The 13,761-nt window shown below is 43.1% G+C and overlaps 1 protein-coding gene across 2 annotated transcripts in view; it reads right to left on the bottom strand.

Annotated features, from left to right (window-relative positions):
* Positions 1-13,761, bottom strand: part of LRP6 (LDL receptor related protein 6) — a 72,763-nt gene that overhangs the window by 6,870 nt on the left and 52,132 nt on the right. Inside the window, exons 12-20 of one of the 2 annotated variants that reach the window (XM_088146911.1) lie at positions 12,864-13,190; positions 11,735-11,937; positions 10,674-10,885; positions 9,297-9,490; positions 5,949-6,158; positions 5,203-5,328; positions 3,519-3,755; positions 1,921-2,031; positions 1,270-1,500 (exon numbers count right to left, since the gene is read on the bottom strand). In XM_088146911.1, coding sequence (XP_088003037.1) covers positions 1,270-1,500; positions 1,921-2,031; positions 3,519-3,755; positions 5,203-5,328; positions 5,949-6,158; positions 9,297-9,490; positions 10,674-10,885; positions 11,735-11,937; positions 12,864-13,190 — 1,851 coding nt within the window. The remainder of the gene's footprint in view (positions 1-1,269; positions 1,501-1,920; positions 2,032-3,518; positions 3,756-5,202; positions 5,329-5,948; positions 6,159-9,296; positions 9,491-10,673; positions 10,886-11,734; positions 11,938-12,863; positions 13,191-13,761) is intronic. The other variant, XM_088146965.1, reaches the window with a different exon arrangement.

The following is a 13,761-nucleotide window of genomic DNA, read 5'->3' as shown; positions in this document are numbered from 1 at the left end:
CTGGACCGTCAGAGGTATTCTGGGGAAGGGGAGGACTTGAGATTCCAAAAATCTGTGCCTGAGGAGTCTGTTCGCCCCCCCCCCAATCCTTCACACACTAAGGAAGAGATTTGATTGATGTACACTTTTAGACCCAGTTGCCTTCCCAAATAGGAGCTACTCATACACCTTTTACGAGACTTCCAGCCACGTTGGACATTTGCTTAACTAGCAAAATGCCCGGCTGGCCTCCTGCCTGTTGTATCCCTCAGCATTTTCCAAACTTTTGGAAAATGGAAAATTTTGCTTTCATTTCCTTTCCAATTAACAAGGACAGCAGCAGCGTTGTGATATCAAGATTACATCAGGACGCTCAGCTTCTGCAGCCTGCAGGGGCAGTCCCTTTTCCTGGGAGATGTCTCGGCTCACTCCTTCTGCCCAGGGTTTCGTTTCCATCTGAAACCAGGGTGGACATGGTCGGATCCATCTTCCCTCCGTTCCAGAGACCCGTGGACAGATACACACAGAGCTCCTTCGGACACTGTTTACAATTAGCATGTTGTGTGAAGAAGGATGAGGAAAAACTCAGGGCTAATCTGAACTGCTAATAAAATGCTTATCAGGGATCATGATAAATTCACAACAAACGGTATTACTGAACTGCTGACAAAAATGTCTGAAGTACTATCTGTGCACAAATTTGGAAAATAGCAGGCTGCTAGTTGCATTCCTACTCCCGTAAGATTAGGTTTTGGACTCCTTTGATGCACACGCGTCAAACCTGATGTAAAAAGCAACGACAATCTGGACTGATTTCTATGTGAGGTCATCAAAGGTCATTGTTCATGACACATCATTGTAATGATTACTGTCTCCTGGGGGAGGCCTCTGGATCTTTATCCTGCTGTGCTTTCCACTGTTAGAAATGTTTTTTGAAAAAACTTGGATGAACGGGGAGAAGTGGAGAAAGGCAACTCTTCAGCCTGGGTGAGGGTCAATAAAGGCAGCATCGCATGAAATTATCAGGAGTTCAGCTCAATTCAAGCACTGCCAAATGTTTCTTAAAATATATATTTGCTCTATGATTTCTTTGATGATTTTGTCACCTGACTGATTGCTTTCTTGGAGTATCTGTGCACCAGGTTGTTATGTCTACCTTAAAATACTATACACAGCATTTTCGGTATCATTTTCAACACTGCGAAAAAAGGTATTAAAAGCTCTGGTTGACACACATCAGCAAATGTTCTCTGGTCTACCTAGGAAGAAAAGATGATGTACAAGGCTGACCTGGAAGAGATCCAGAAAGGGAGCTTGGGTGAGGCACATAACCCAGAGGAACAGAAGGTGGCCCATGAACCGCATAGTCATTGGTCATGGCTTCGCCATCGCCCTTCATGCGCGGGCACAGCACTCTCTGGCAAACGAAGTACATAGCACCAACGACAAAGACTGTAAGAATCACACCAATGATGGAGCCTATTGTATTGGTGGCTGGTGGGGCTGGTTCTTCCGTTGTGTCTAAAAGGAAGGAGAAAAATCAAACTTAAAAAAAAAAAAATTACAGCCCTGTAGAACTTCTTAATGTGTTTTGGAATCTGCCCAGTTATATATATTAATGGGAAGTGAAATTATCACACAATAACTGACCTGTTTCCTTACACTGATACTTGCCACAAAAACTGTGCATTTTCACACATGAGCAGCCCTCCACGGGGTATATAAATCAAGGCTAAATTACAGAGGACAAGTCAAACCGAATGTGCCACGTCCCGTCGCCCATAGCAGGACACCATTAGGACATGAAGGCTAAGTCGGTGATGCGGCAAAGCTTGCTTATTTATTTATTGATTGATTGATTGATTGCATGCCGCTGAATAATTCTGACTCCCAGCAGCTGAACAGAAGAGACACAAAAAGCAAGCCTATTGGCATACTTACAGCAGCCCTGTTCATCTGAACTGTCGTAACAATCCAGGTTGTGATCACATTTCTTGCTCTTCCCGATGCACTGACCGTTAACACACCGGAACTGATCTGTTAAACAGCGGACTGGAGGAGGGAAAGTAAATCCATCACTAATCGATGAGAGGAATATTTGAAACTGCAAGGTAAACGCTCAGCATAAAAGACGTAGACAACTGACAGCATCAAACAAGTTCCCGACCTTGGACCGCATTTATTGTTGTTCACCTTTTTTAAACATTTGCAACTTGCCGTTTAAGGCAAATGTCCCCAGAGAAGTGCACAATGAAAGGTAAAGCCACTACAAACAAGCCCACGATCTGCTCAAACGGGATACGTAAACTAGATAACAAGCTTTGCAAACGGTAGTTAATAAGCGCCCGTCTATTTAAAACAGGTCCGTCTTAGTCCGAGTCCGAAAACTAGCCATGATGGGTCCTGATGGGGGTTAGCTGGAATAGGGTTCCACCAGCAGGAAACCCCAAGTGGAAAAGCTCCATCCTTCTTCGCTGAGATCCTAATGGCTTCAACAGAAGGACAAGAAAGGGATTTCAAAGTTGCAGGTGGCTTATTCAGGGTGGGAGCGGGCCTCACGGTAACTTGCACCGTTTGCCAGCATGACAAAAAAGGGTAGAATTGCACTTCCAAACAGCACAAAAAGTGCCAGTGCTGGCCACAACTGCACTGTGGACAACCCTGCCAACCAGTCAATTTTGGTCTACCTAACCAGCAGCTCCTGGAACCCCAAGTTGTCGAGATAAAGCCTCCAAGCCATTGTGGAAATCACCCAACCCCGATGTCCCTGAACAAGGATAAACAAACGAAATCCATCTTGAATTGATGGGGCTTTTCCTTCTCTGTTTGTTTATTCACAGTGGGGCACTCTGCACACCCAGCGGGGGCCATAAACAAATAGTTGCTTCCTTTGAAAGCCTTGCTTGACATATCAGAAGCCTTTATCCTGCCCCATTTTCATGCCAGATATGAGGGTTCTAGAGAGTCCCAGAAAGGTTACAGAAGTAGAGTGGAAATGAACCAACCCCAAACCATGGGGGAGAGGAAAATGAGTAATCCTAGCAAAGGAAATAAGAGATTGGACCAATGAGGATTAACAAATTTATGGCATACTTTATTAAAGAGTTAAAAAAAAAAATTACAGTGCTGCACTGATTGTACCAAATCTCCTCACGGCATCCTTTTAGAAATAGGAACTTTGTCGAAGTTTTTGGTAAATCAGCATGTTTAAATATTCATTTCTCTAAGTCAGAGCCTGTCTGTTAAACACCGCCATGACCATACAAAATATATTAAAGGAACCATCAAGACTTAAAACCTGTAAACACGTTCTTTTAAATATCTACAGGTTGACATTCCTAAAAATGCGGGCAACAGTTGAACTTCAAATCATTAATTCATTCCTCAGTTAGTTGCTGGAATTCTTGCAATCCCATCCCTTTGTCTTCCAAGAAATCTGCTAAGGGGAGCTCTGTGAGAGCCGCCTTCCCGGTGGGTCAGGGCAATTGTCCCAACGTCTCTCCTACGACAACTCCTACGTCAGTCGGAAACATGAATACCTTCACACTTCTCTTCGTCTGAGTTATCCTGACAATTTGGTTCTCCGTTGCACTGCAGGGTGGCATCAATGCATTGCCCGCTCTCACACTGGAACTGAGAATCGGAGCACACGGGGCAATTCTTCTCGTCACTGGCATCTTCACACTCCGTGAACCCATCACAGCGCCAGGCAACAGGGATGCAGTCAATCTCTCCTGTGTAGCATGTGAAATGTTGCGGGGAGCAAGTTGGAGGCTCTGTTGGGGGGGGTGGGAAAAGGCTCTTTTTCAAGATGGAACAAGACAGTAAGTAGCTGTCTGAGCAAGTGGCAAATCTCTCTGAGGAAGCTGGAATTACATTTCTGGAAAACGGGAATCAGGGATTTGTTTGAATCACACACTGACTGGACTCTGTCAGCTCGTAACCCATGGCTCTAGCTGGACATCAGGGTCCAGGCGGAACTGTCACACTGGCACAGGAGGGAAAGACACGCGCACTCCTGCTTTCGGAGGAGCTGCTGTGCCAGACCTTTGCAGAAAGACGCGCCCTGTGGCACCTTAAAGACTAACCAGTTTATTACTGGAGAATCTTTTGTAGATCCTAGTCCTTTTCATGATCCAAACAGGTGCCAAAACCACCCACCCAAGTCAACTGTGATCTATGAGCTAAGCAGCAGAAAACTGGTTCATCTTTGTGGTGACATAAATCTGTTACTAATCTCAGGGTCACCATTGTTTCAAGAAAAACATCCACTTTAAGGCTTTAAAAAGAGCCACTTTCTACACCCCACGAACACAAACAGGTGCTCCAAAAAGTTTGTGAGTAGCCACGTGTGGAGGCCGAGAAGCCAAAGCAGTGGGTGACCAAACATTCCAACGGCTGGAGCGGGAATCGCGCTTCCCCCTTTCTTCTGACTCACAAAACCAAAATAAATCATGCAAGTAAAAAGAAAAATGGAGGTAAAAGAAAAAGCAAACAAAAAAAAGAGAAGAAGAAGAAGAAGAAGAAGAAGAAGAAGAAGAAGAAGAAGAAGAAGAAGAAGAAGAAGAAGAAGAGGAGGAGGGGGAGGGGGAGGGGGAGGGGGAGGGGGAGGCCACTTGGGTCTAGTGGGGAAGCCCCCAGGCTAGAAACCAGGAGACGGTGAGTTCTAGTCCCGCCTGAGGCACGAAAGCCGGCTGGGTGACTTTGGGCCAGTCCCTCTCTCAGCCCTACTCACCTCACAGGGTTCTCATTGTGGGGAAAATAGGAGGAGGAAGGAGGATTAGGTATGTGCACTGCCTTGAGTTATTTATAAAAATAAGGCAGGATTAAAAAATCTAAACAAAAGTCACCAAACGGGCATCAACAGTCCTCCATTTAAATCCTTTCTTTTCTCCAGGAGCATCATTGGCTCACTTCATCTCAACACACACCCAGTGAAGGAGGTGCCCTCAGCGCAAAGGCACCCCATGATCTGCACAGGAAGGTGGAACTTGAACATGACTCTTCCTCCGGCACCCTGGCCTTGCACCACAAATTGCAAGACCATCTGCCTTGCAATTTGCAGAATTCAGATGGTCACGTTGTGGATTTCTGAACATCAGTACAAGATGCACGCACACACAAAAGTGGATAAAAATAGAAAAGGAAAACAGCCCCCCTGCCCTTGCCAGAGGTATTAATTTCTACAGATATCAAGAATACCTTAAAAAAGAAGAGTCTTACCTCCACAGGAAAGTTCGTCTTCAAGAAGGACCAGATGCATGGGACAGGAACAACGGGTAGTTCCATCGCTTTTTATAATGCAGATGTGAGAACAGCCACCGTTATCTTGGGAACAGGGGTGCTGCCCTGAAAGAGGAGCAGCATTCACAAATGATATTTTAGGTATCAGACATCTGTTTGCTTGTTTTTTTAATCAGGGAACTATGGCTTTCAAGCCACCTTCTAAGAAACCAAGAGTGGCTGAAAATCTCCATGAAAATCAGCTGCCTCTCCGGGATCAGTAATTGTTTGGAAAGTAAAAAATTATTCAAGCTAGAAGGGCGAACATAAGGGCGAACTTTAGCACTGGAACTTCTTTTCAATGTCCTGGTATCTTCCAGAAATGTGAAGCCATCTCTGCATAATTAAATCTCTAGGAAGATTCTCGGGTCATTGTGGGATCCAAAGAGGCTTAAGCGGTCGTCTTTTCATTTCAGAAACTTACTGACACACTTTCCTTCCTGAGAAAGTTAGACAATAAAAATAAGCTGCAAATCTAATGCTTTTGCGGGGGGTCCACTGTAAGTGGTAGTCTTCTAATTAAGCATCAGGATCCTTGAGACCAGCGTTTCTCAAACTTGGCAACTTTAAGATGGGTCGACTTCAACTCCCAGAATTCCCCAGCTAATAAATTACAGGGAGGCTGTTTTATGGGAGGTAACTTTTAAGAAGAGAAGTTCTTCCTTCAGATAGGGTGGAACACTTACGGTACTCCTGCATGTTGAGTTCTTTAACGGCATGGATGTCGCTGAGTTGAGCAATTCGAGCCTGAACTTTTGTACGTCCCTCTTGGCGAGTCATGTCAATTTTCTCAATCATCTGTTGATGGCGATCGATCCAGTAGAGCCATTTTTCAAATACGGTCAGTCCTATAGGCTGCAGTATGTTGGAATCTTCTAATACTACCCGGTTTGCACCTTTGAAATGGGAAAAAAAGGAGAGAAACAGAACAAAAAGAACGTTTTTAACTTCACCTATGGTGTGACTAAATCTTACTGTGGGATGACTAAGTCGTGATGCTGAAGGTGCTCGATGAAATCCACAGCAGCTGTAAGCAAATTTCAAATGTTTATATTTGGAAACTTAAAAGATTACAAAAGATTTCTCTCCTACTCTAATAATGCAACGTCTCTGGAGCCGATTGCCAGAAGTTTCAACACAAAGAAAATGTAATTAGCATAAGAGATACTTAATTGATGGAACATCCAGTCACAAGATGCGACGTATACCTCCTGTGACTTTAAAAGTTGACTAATCAGATTCAGGGCATCAAAGCTACCACGGACTACAAACCAATAAAAGTTGCTGATTTAAGTGGGTCAGCATGCATATCAACAGAGAGTGAAAGAAAGGTATGTTTAACATGGGTCTCAAACTGATCTGAATGGAACTACACCTGCTTTGAGATATGGGATCATCCCTGGGAAAAACAATTCTTTCTAGTGATACCTGTCATTCTGATGGAGCCCAAAGCAGATGTTTCAGGGTTGATACCAAAGTTTCATACCAGAAGAGACAAACCCCATCCCCGAGTAAGATGGGTTTAGAAGAGTAAAAATCACAGTGTTTTAAACTGAGGTAAAAAACTGAAACACGTGAAGTCTCTAGTTTCTGAAAAAGCAGGATCACTGTAGTGTCCTAGCCAGGCCATTATGAGAATATGTGTGAAGAAAGGTCTGCGTTCTCCAGGTATCCCACCTGCTAGTCTGATAAAGACATTTTTGCTACTATCAACACCTGTTCTTCCACAGACAGAGCAGAGTCCAGAAGACTCCCCCTCCAAACTCCAGGAATTGTCTTATTCTATAATATCTTCTATTCTGGGTAGAATTGGGGGCACTTGAAGAATCACTGGGGCCACTCCTAACCAAGAAGGGGAACTGGTTTGCAATTCTGACTCATTGATTGAAGAAGAGATCCCAACTTCCTAGACTGGCACTGATGAAAGCAGGAGCTTTTTCTGAAAGGAAAATCAAGTTATATGGTTCCAGCTCTCCCACCACTATAGCTGTAAGGTTCTCCAACTCTCATCAAACCAAACAACAAGAAATAATTTTCTAACCACAGAGTGAAAGTCTTCCAGAAGCCCCAAATTATGACTCCCAAATGTGCTCTATCATATGGAAAAAAAGAGAAGAGCAAGAGCCCTAGCAAAAATGCTCTTGCGACTGAATGTAAGTCACTATCTGTAAGGAAAGCAGGGGTGGAGAATACTATATGTAAGTAAAGAGTAGAGTGCCAGCACTGGTGAAGATATTGGGAGTTGAAGCTTAGCAACATTTAGCAAACTATAGGTCCTCCACATCTGAGCTTGAGAGGACTTAACTCAGTGTTCTGATCCCAAGTGAAAGGATGAAGTGCACAGATGATGTCGAAGTCGTGAATCCAGTAAAATTTATGTAGCTCTCCCCCTTTCCAAACAGGTACACAGGGTGAGGAAAAGAGCTTTCAATCTCAGCTTCTCAATTCTCTAAACCTTGCCCACACGTTACTTTCTTTTCTATGTTGGGGAAACAGAGAGCAGAACAGACCAAGTTTCCTAAGCATGAAGCACGGCTAGTCTGAAGACTTTCTCTCCATCCTAGGCATGAAAACTGCAAGTTGTCCCTACCTCCTCCTGAAGGTTGTCATACTCTACCAGAGAGCTGTGAATTTGGCCCAGGAAAGCACAACCCTATTTGGATTAAACATCAGTTTGTTTAAGATCTCCCAAACTGCCTCTGTACACTATTAGGAAAAACTTTCCTGGGACCAGGAGGAGAAAGTTAAGGTAGAACTGCCGCAATTGACAATTTAGTTCAATTTTCCAGATATCTTCTCTCCAGGTTTCCTACAACCAGTGCAGTTTCAGGAACATTGTCTGGCTTTCTACAACATTCAAGGCCATGCTAAGTTGGGTTTAGATAGTTAAAGTGTGATGTCAGAACCCTGACACTGAATGAAATCCTGCAATTACAGAGCAGACAGATTACTTCAGGGGTAGACTGGACAATGGACAGTTTTACAGCCACACTAAGAGTTTTTCTGGAAGCCTACACCTTGAAATGCAACATGTGACAATAAGGAATCCAGCATCTTTTTTCTCTGAACTTCTGGATGATGACAATTGGAAACACGAGAAGCAGATTCAAGGATGCTGCCTGAGATCACCCAGTTTGCCAGGGGAGGCAAAGGATTGCACCTTGCAGTCACAAGATGGTGGAACTCCCACAGCAGGTGCTCTGTTCTGTAGGGTCCGAACCAGAGAACCCCACCCTAACCCCAGAATGCTCAGAAATTGTTTCTAATGCTCTAGTTGGTGTCACTAGAAACTGAACTCTCCATCATGGACTTCCCAAACCAATAAAACACAGGCACAAAATTTAAAGTGCAGGAAAACCAAACCTGAAACAATTAAGAATAAAAAGAGGGTACCCAATGACTTCTGCAAGCCATACCTATTGGTGAAAACCTGACAGCATTTTTAGTGCTTGCCGAAGTTGCAGAAGGAAGATTGTAACCTCTTGATCAGAAAGACAGGCAGTATTTCTGACAATTGGGTTTAAGAGCACCAAACGCCATGGTTATTCTGGGCAATTATTCTGGCCAGTTTAACAACACATGGGTTACTGCCTCAACTTCTGTATCAGAACACATACGCACGTGTGGTCCTTGTACAGGAGACCAGTGTATTTCCCTATTTTCTCTATAACAGGTAGTGCACCAATTTGAGCCACGGTAAAAAAAAAAATCTACGAGGAACACGCAAGATGTTACAAAGGTAACTCGGAATCATCCATGGAGGAGCTGCAATTACACCATGATAAGGGACAAGGCAATGCGGGCTGTATAGATGAACCAAACTACCTTAGTGCCTTTGTGTTCTTAGATTAGAGCAGTAAGAACTTGGCTCTTCCTGGAAACTGCTACATGGCAAGGATAAGTGAAAATGTAAAAGGAAAAAACACTGAAGTATACAACACTCCTAACCATCAGTTTGCAACCTGGCTTGATTTTGCAAAGGAAGATACAAAAGGCTATTAATTAGGGGTTAATGGAAAGGGCCTTTATCCTACCTGAAAGATCGCTGCTCTCAATTCTCCGTAGGTCAGAGTCTGCCCAGAATAACTTCCCCAAGTGGCTGTCAATGGCCAAGGCAACGGGTTTACTCAGCCCGCTGGAAAAGAGGACCTCTCGTTCGGTCCCATCTAATGCTGCCCTTTCTATTTTAGGAGAAGACCTCTCTTGGAGGTTGGTGAAATACATGTACCTGCAGAATGAAAGAAAATCAAGTCATTTCATGGATGGTCTCTTCTATCCTGTTCCCCAGCTAAATCGGCAGATTCAGTATCATTAGGACTGCACGTCGATGCAGGTAAGAGAACACTAAGTAAACAAGTCACGACAGGTAGCAGCAAGCAGCTGATTTTCAAACAGCTAACTATGGTGAGTACCTGGATGAGAGGCCACCAGAAAATCTAAGGCTCGAGGTTGAATAAAGGTCCTGGAAGAGGCAATCGCACACCGTTGCCAAAGAAACTACATGGAAAATTCATGGAACTCAACTTTTTAATTTTCTTTAAAATGAAAAAGCAAGGAAGTTTGCTTCAAATTTTCCAAAACTACAGGTTTTGATGGTATCGGTTAATTATGGGTCAAAGTTTGAAACACAGATATTCTTTCAGTTGTTTTTTTTTTAATAATTGCACTAGTATATTAGAAAAATATGAACAGAAAAGCTTCATGTTAAAAAGCAGTTAATATCTTAGTCTGTTAATTATGACTGCGTACATAATTGTAAGCTCTCATTAATGAAGTACATTTCATTAACTAGAGCTTAAAAATCCACCAACTACTGGATTTTCCCCCCCTTCCCTTTCTAGTAGGGAGAACATTTTAGTTTTTAAAAGCAGATACAGTTGTTTACAAAGACATGAGGTCAAATCGTTCCTAAACATTGATTAGTGTCACCACAAGGACGGTGGCTGTTCAGCAACTTAGAAAAGTAATAAACAACTCCCACTATTTTATATCTGACAATCTGGAGAGGGATCAAAAGGCCTTTAATTTTTCATTCACTGTCTTCCCTTCTCCCTCTCCTGGCTTCCTAAATGTTGATGCTTCTTGAAGTTTCCAGAAGTCAAAAGAACAGCATCAATTCCTTGAGTTGCTCCTTGCTTTTCCTCATGATTGACACATCTGAACTAAAATGTGCACAACCATTAAAGGCATACATCAGTGTTTTATTTGTTTAGCTAATGCACATTTTAAAATTTGAATGTTATCACCACAGGATTTATCTTGATACAGGTGTTCCTTAAAGCATTCATCAAAAAATGGTTGATGTGGCCCAACAGAAAGCAAGACTAGGAGAAAGTCAAGAAATAAAAGGATCTGGAGCTGGAATGTTTGGAAGTTTTAAGCATGCATTTTCCACCTTGCAACCCACTTACCCTTTCTCTGGATTCACAACAATAGCTCTAGGCCTATCCTGTTCACCTTTCAACACCACGCCCATCCCCCGTCCATCCAGGCGTGTGACGTTGATGACATTTGTGGCTTCACAAGTCCAGTAAATGTAACGGCTGTAGATATCAATACTCAGATCATATGGCTGGATATCTGTATTTTGGTTGGGAACAGGACTCATCACAACTGTAAAACTCTGGAATGAAGGTGTAAGATGCAGGTTGTTTCAAGGAGCCCATCAGAAAGAAATCAGAACTTGACACAGAGCTACTGAGCGTGGGACAAATTATATAACTCTGCCATTCTCAACCTGGCACCCTGAAAAATATTTTAGAGAGTCCCACCAGCTATCATGCACCACGGTCAGTGGTGGAGGAGGACACTAAAAAGTTTATTATTTTTGTTTCTTCTTCAACAAACAAGAGATAGTAAGAGTGATAGCAACATAATGGTGCAAAAGGAATCAAATTCAACTTCCCACGTTAAGAAAATATTGACAAACCCTACAATTAACAGTATAAAAACACTGTATATCATACATACTTTATATTAAAAAAAAGGGAAAAAAGTCCCCAGAAATGTGAACACTAGACTGCTTTGATCTTTTTAGTTGTTTTGTAAGCCACCTAGGATTATGGTACATAAGACTGATGGGCACATATATAAGTCTTATAAATAAATCTCAAGAAAAGTTGAACAATTGCTTGAAAATTCTCTTCCTTGACTGTCAAAAAACACGAATTCAAGTGCTGACAAATAGTTTATGTCGTAATCCCACCTGTAGATTCTCTTTTAGTTTTGTTCATGCATTTTGACTGGATCTTTACCCACAAAATTAAGGTCAACGCTGAATTTGCCTCCCCAACCCAAACTTAAGATGCTCCTACTATTTTCAGCTGATCTCCGTCTATCACTTTAACAACCAGCAGATTCTGTTACCCAAGAAGCAGCGTTTACAAAGTGTTTGAAACACCGGCCCAGTAAGAGGACAGCTGCTCTTCTTCTTGTCCCTCTCTGCAAAATTGAACAGCCCTCGTTCGGATACCTGACTGCCGTCCTCTTGCGACTTTCTGATAATGTTTTGCCGCGAGTCGATCCAGTACAGCTGCTTCTCCAGCGGGTCATAGTCGATTGCCCGAACATTTCGGAGGCTGTGGATTGGAAGCATGATATCTGGACTCTGCAACTCGTCGATCACCATACGATTGATTGCGTTCTTCTGACTGAAGAGCAAGAAACTTGTAGGGGCTTCAGGAGAAGTGCAGACACAAAAGGGAAAGGTGAGTTATCTTTAGGCTGGAGATGTTCGATCATAACTCTAAAAGGATTCCAAAGTGCTCCAGAGAATGAGAGGATTGCTGCAATCAAAGGACTGCCTTCACTTATGAAAAAAATGCCAATTATAACACATACAGAGAGAGGTCAGAGAAAGGAAGGCACTATTCGTTCTTCAAATGGATGTTCAGAAATTGTAATGCTCTCTTGAAAAATAGAAGTTACTTTTTAGACACATAGGTTAAGATGTCCAAATCTGGTTTGCCTATCTAGTTAATAACTATTCCCAGGCGATACTCAGCCATGCTAAAAATAGCCATTAATGGGTAAACAGTCCACACCCAAGAAATGAAGAAACATACAACCCTACGGGTAAGCCTCTCAGAAACTTTCCATCTTCCCTAGTCCCTCTGGATGTGAGAAGCAGATGCAGAGTTTATGATTAGGGATAAAAACAGCCCGGGTCTCTTTCAACAACCTTATCTGAGTAGAAGTGTAAAAACACTGGCCTCAATTTATGGCAAGTGAACATTTAGGAATGCAGCTAGACGAAAAATTGCAAAGCCATTTTTAAAAAATCAAACAGTTAAAATCAAAATCTTGTCTGAACCAGCTTCTGGCATATGCTGTCTCTGCCACCGGGCCACGATTCTTTTGGCCTTGAAACGTCACTGCAACATTTGTGGTCCAAGTTGGAACCTACCGTCTGCCACCTTCCCTTCCCTCTAAGTCAGTGTTGCCCAAACTTGGCCACTTTAAGATGAGTGGACTTCAACTCCCAGAATTCTCCAGCCAGGCTGGCTGGGGAATTCTGGGAGTTGAAGTCCACTCATCTTAAAGTGGCCAGGTTTGGGCAACACTGCTCTAAGTTAATGCCACCGTCTGTCTTTCTGGCTTACCGCTACATGTTCTGTTGTCGGGGTTCAAAGAATAATGAGCAGGACATCCACAGACAAAACCACCTACGGGCACTGCCAGGCAGAGGTGGGAGCAATGCCCGTTGCTGGAAGCACATTCATTCCAACCTGCTTGTCGGGATGAATGGAAGACAAGGATGTCCATCACGTAATCCAGGTGGTTTTGGATGATGGTCCGATTCTGTCCGCTGGTCTTATTGGCACGTTCAATGCTACGTCGGCTCCAGTCTGTCCAGTAGATGTAATCCTGGTACTGAGTCAGGCCAAAGGGATGCGGTAAATCATCTGCTATAACATCACGGTCAAGGCCTGGGTTTGGGAAGGGAATGGAGAGAGAGAAAGGTGGAAGATCACTAGATGTATCACCTCTACAGGCGATACCTAACACCTGGGAAATTATCTATGTTGCTACCAATGCCCTCCCTCAAGCACTCTGCTTATCCCTTGTGTACAAAGCAGAATATCTACAGCTTAGGATATTATAAAACTTGTAAATAAAACACAAAGTGGCCCAAACTATCACACCTTATTGGAGAGAAAAATGTGTACAGTTGCTAGAATATAGGTGTAGAAAATATAATCTACTTTTAATCATAAACATAAAAGTCAATCTACCTTCTTCATAAAAGCAGCCTATAATTTAGGCTGCCTTGGGCATCTTGTCAACCTTGGTGGTGTCTGAGAAACCCTAAGACCTGCATCTCTCTCACCAGGAGGCCACCAGGAAATTCAAGGGTTGAAGGACACATCCATATTGTTTTCTTGGCAACAATATGGAAGTGGTTTGGCACTGCCTTCCTCTGAGGCCCTTTTCTAATTTCCAAGCCCTAAGAGTCCCTCGTGGGCTCCCATCCAAGTACTGTCCCAGGTCCAATTTTGC

The sequence above is a fragment of the Python bivittatus genome, unplaced genomic scaffold (genome assembly GCF_059951505.1).
Source record: "Python bivittatus isolate LINGU-HERP-01145 unplaced genomic scaffold, Pbiv_v1 ctg000010_np1212, whole genome shotgun sequence".
NCBI classification, from domain to species: Eukaryota; Metazoa; Chordata; class Lepidosauria; order Squamata; family Pythonidae; genus Python; species Python bivittatus.
This window is presented reverse-complemented; position numbering and strand designations above follow the sequence as displayed.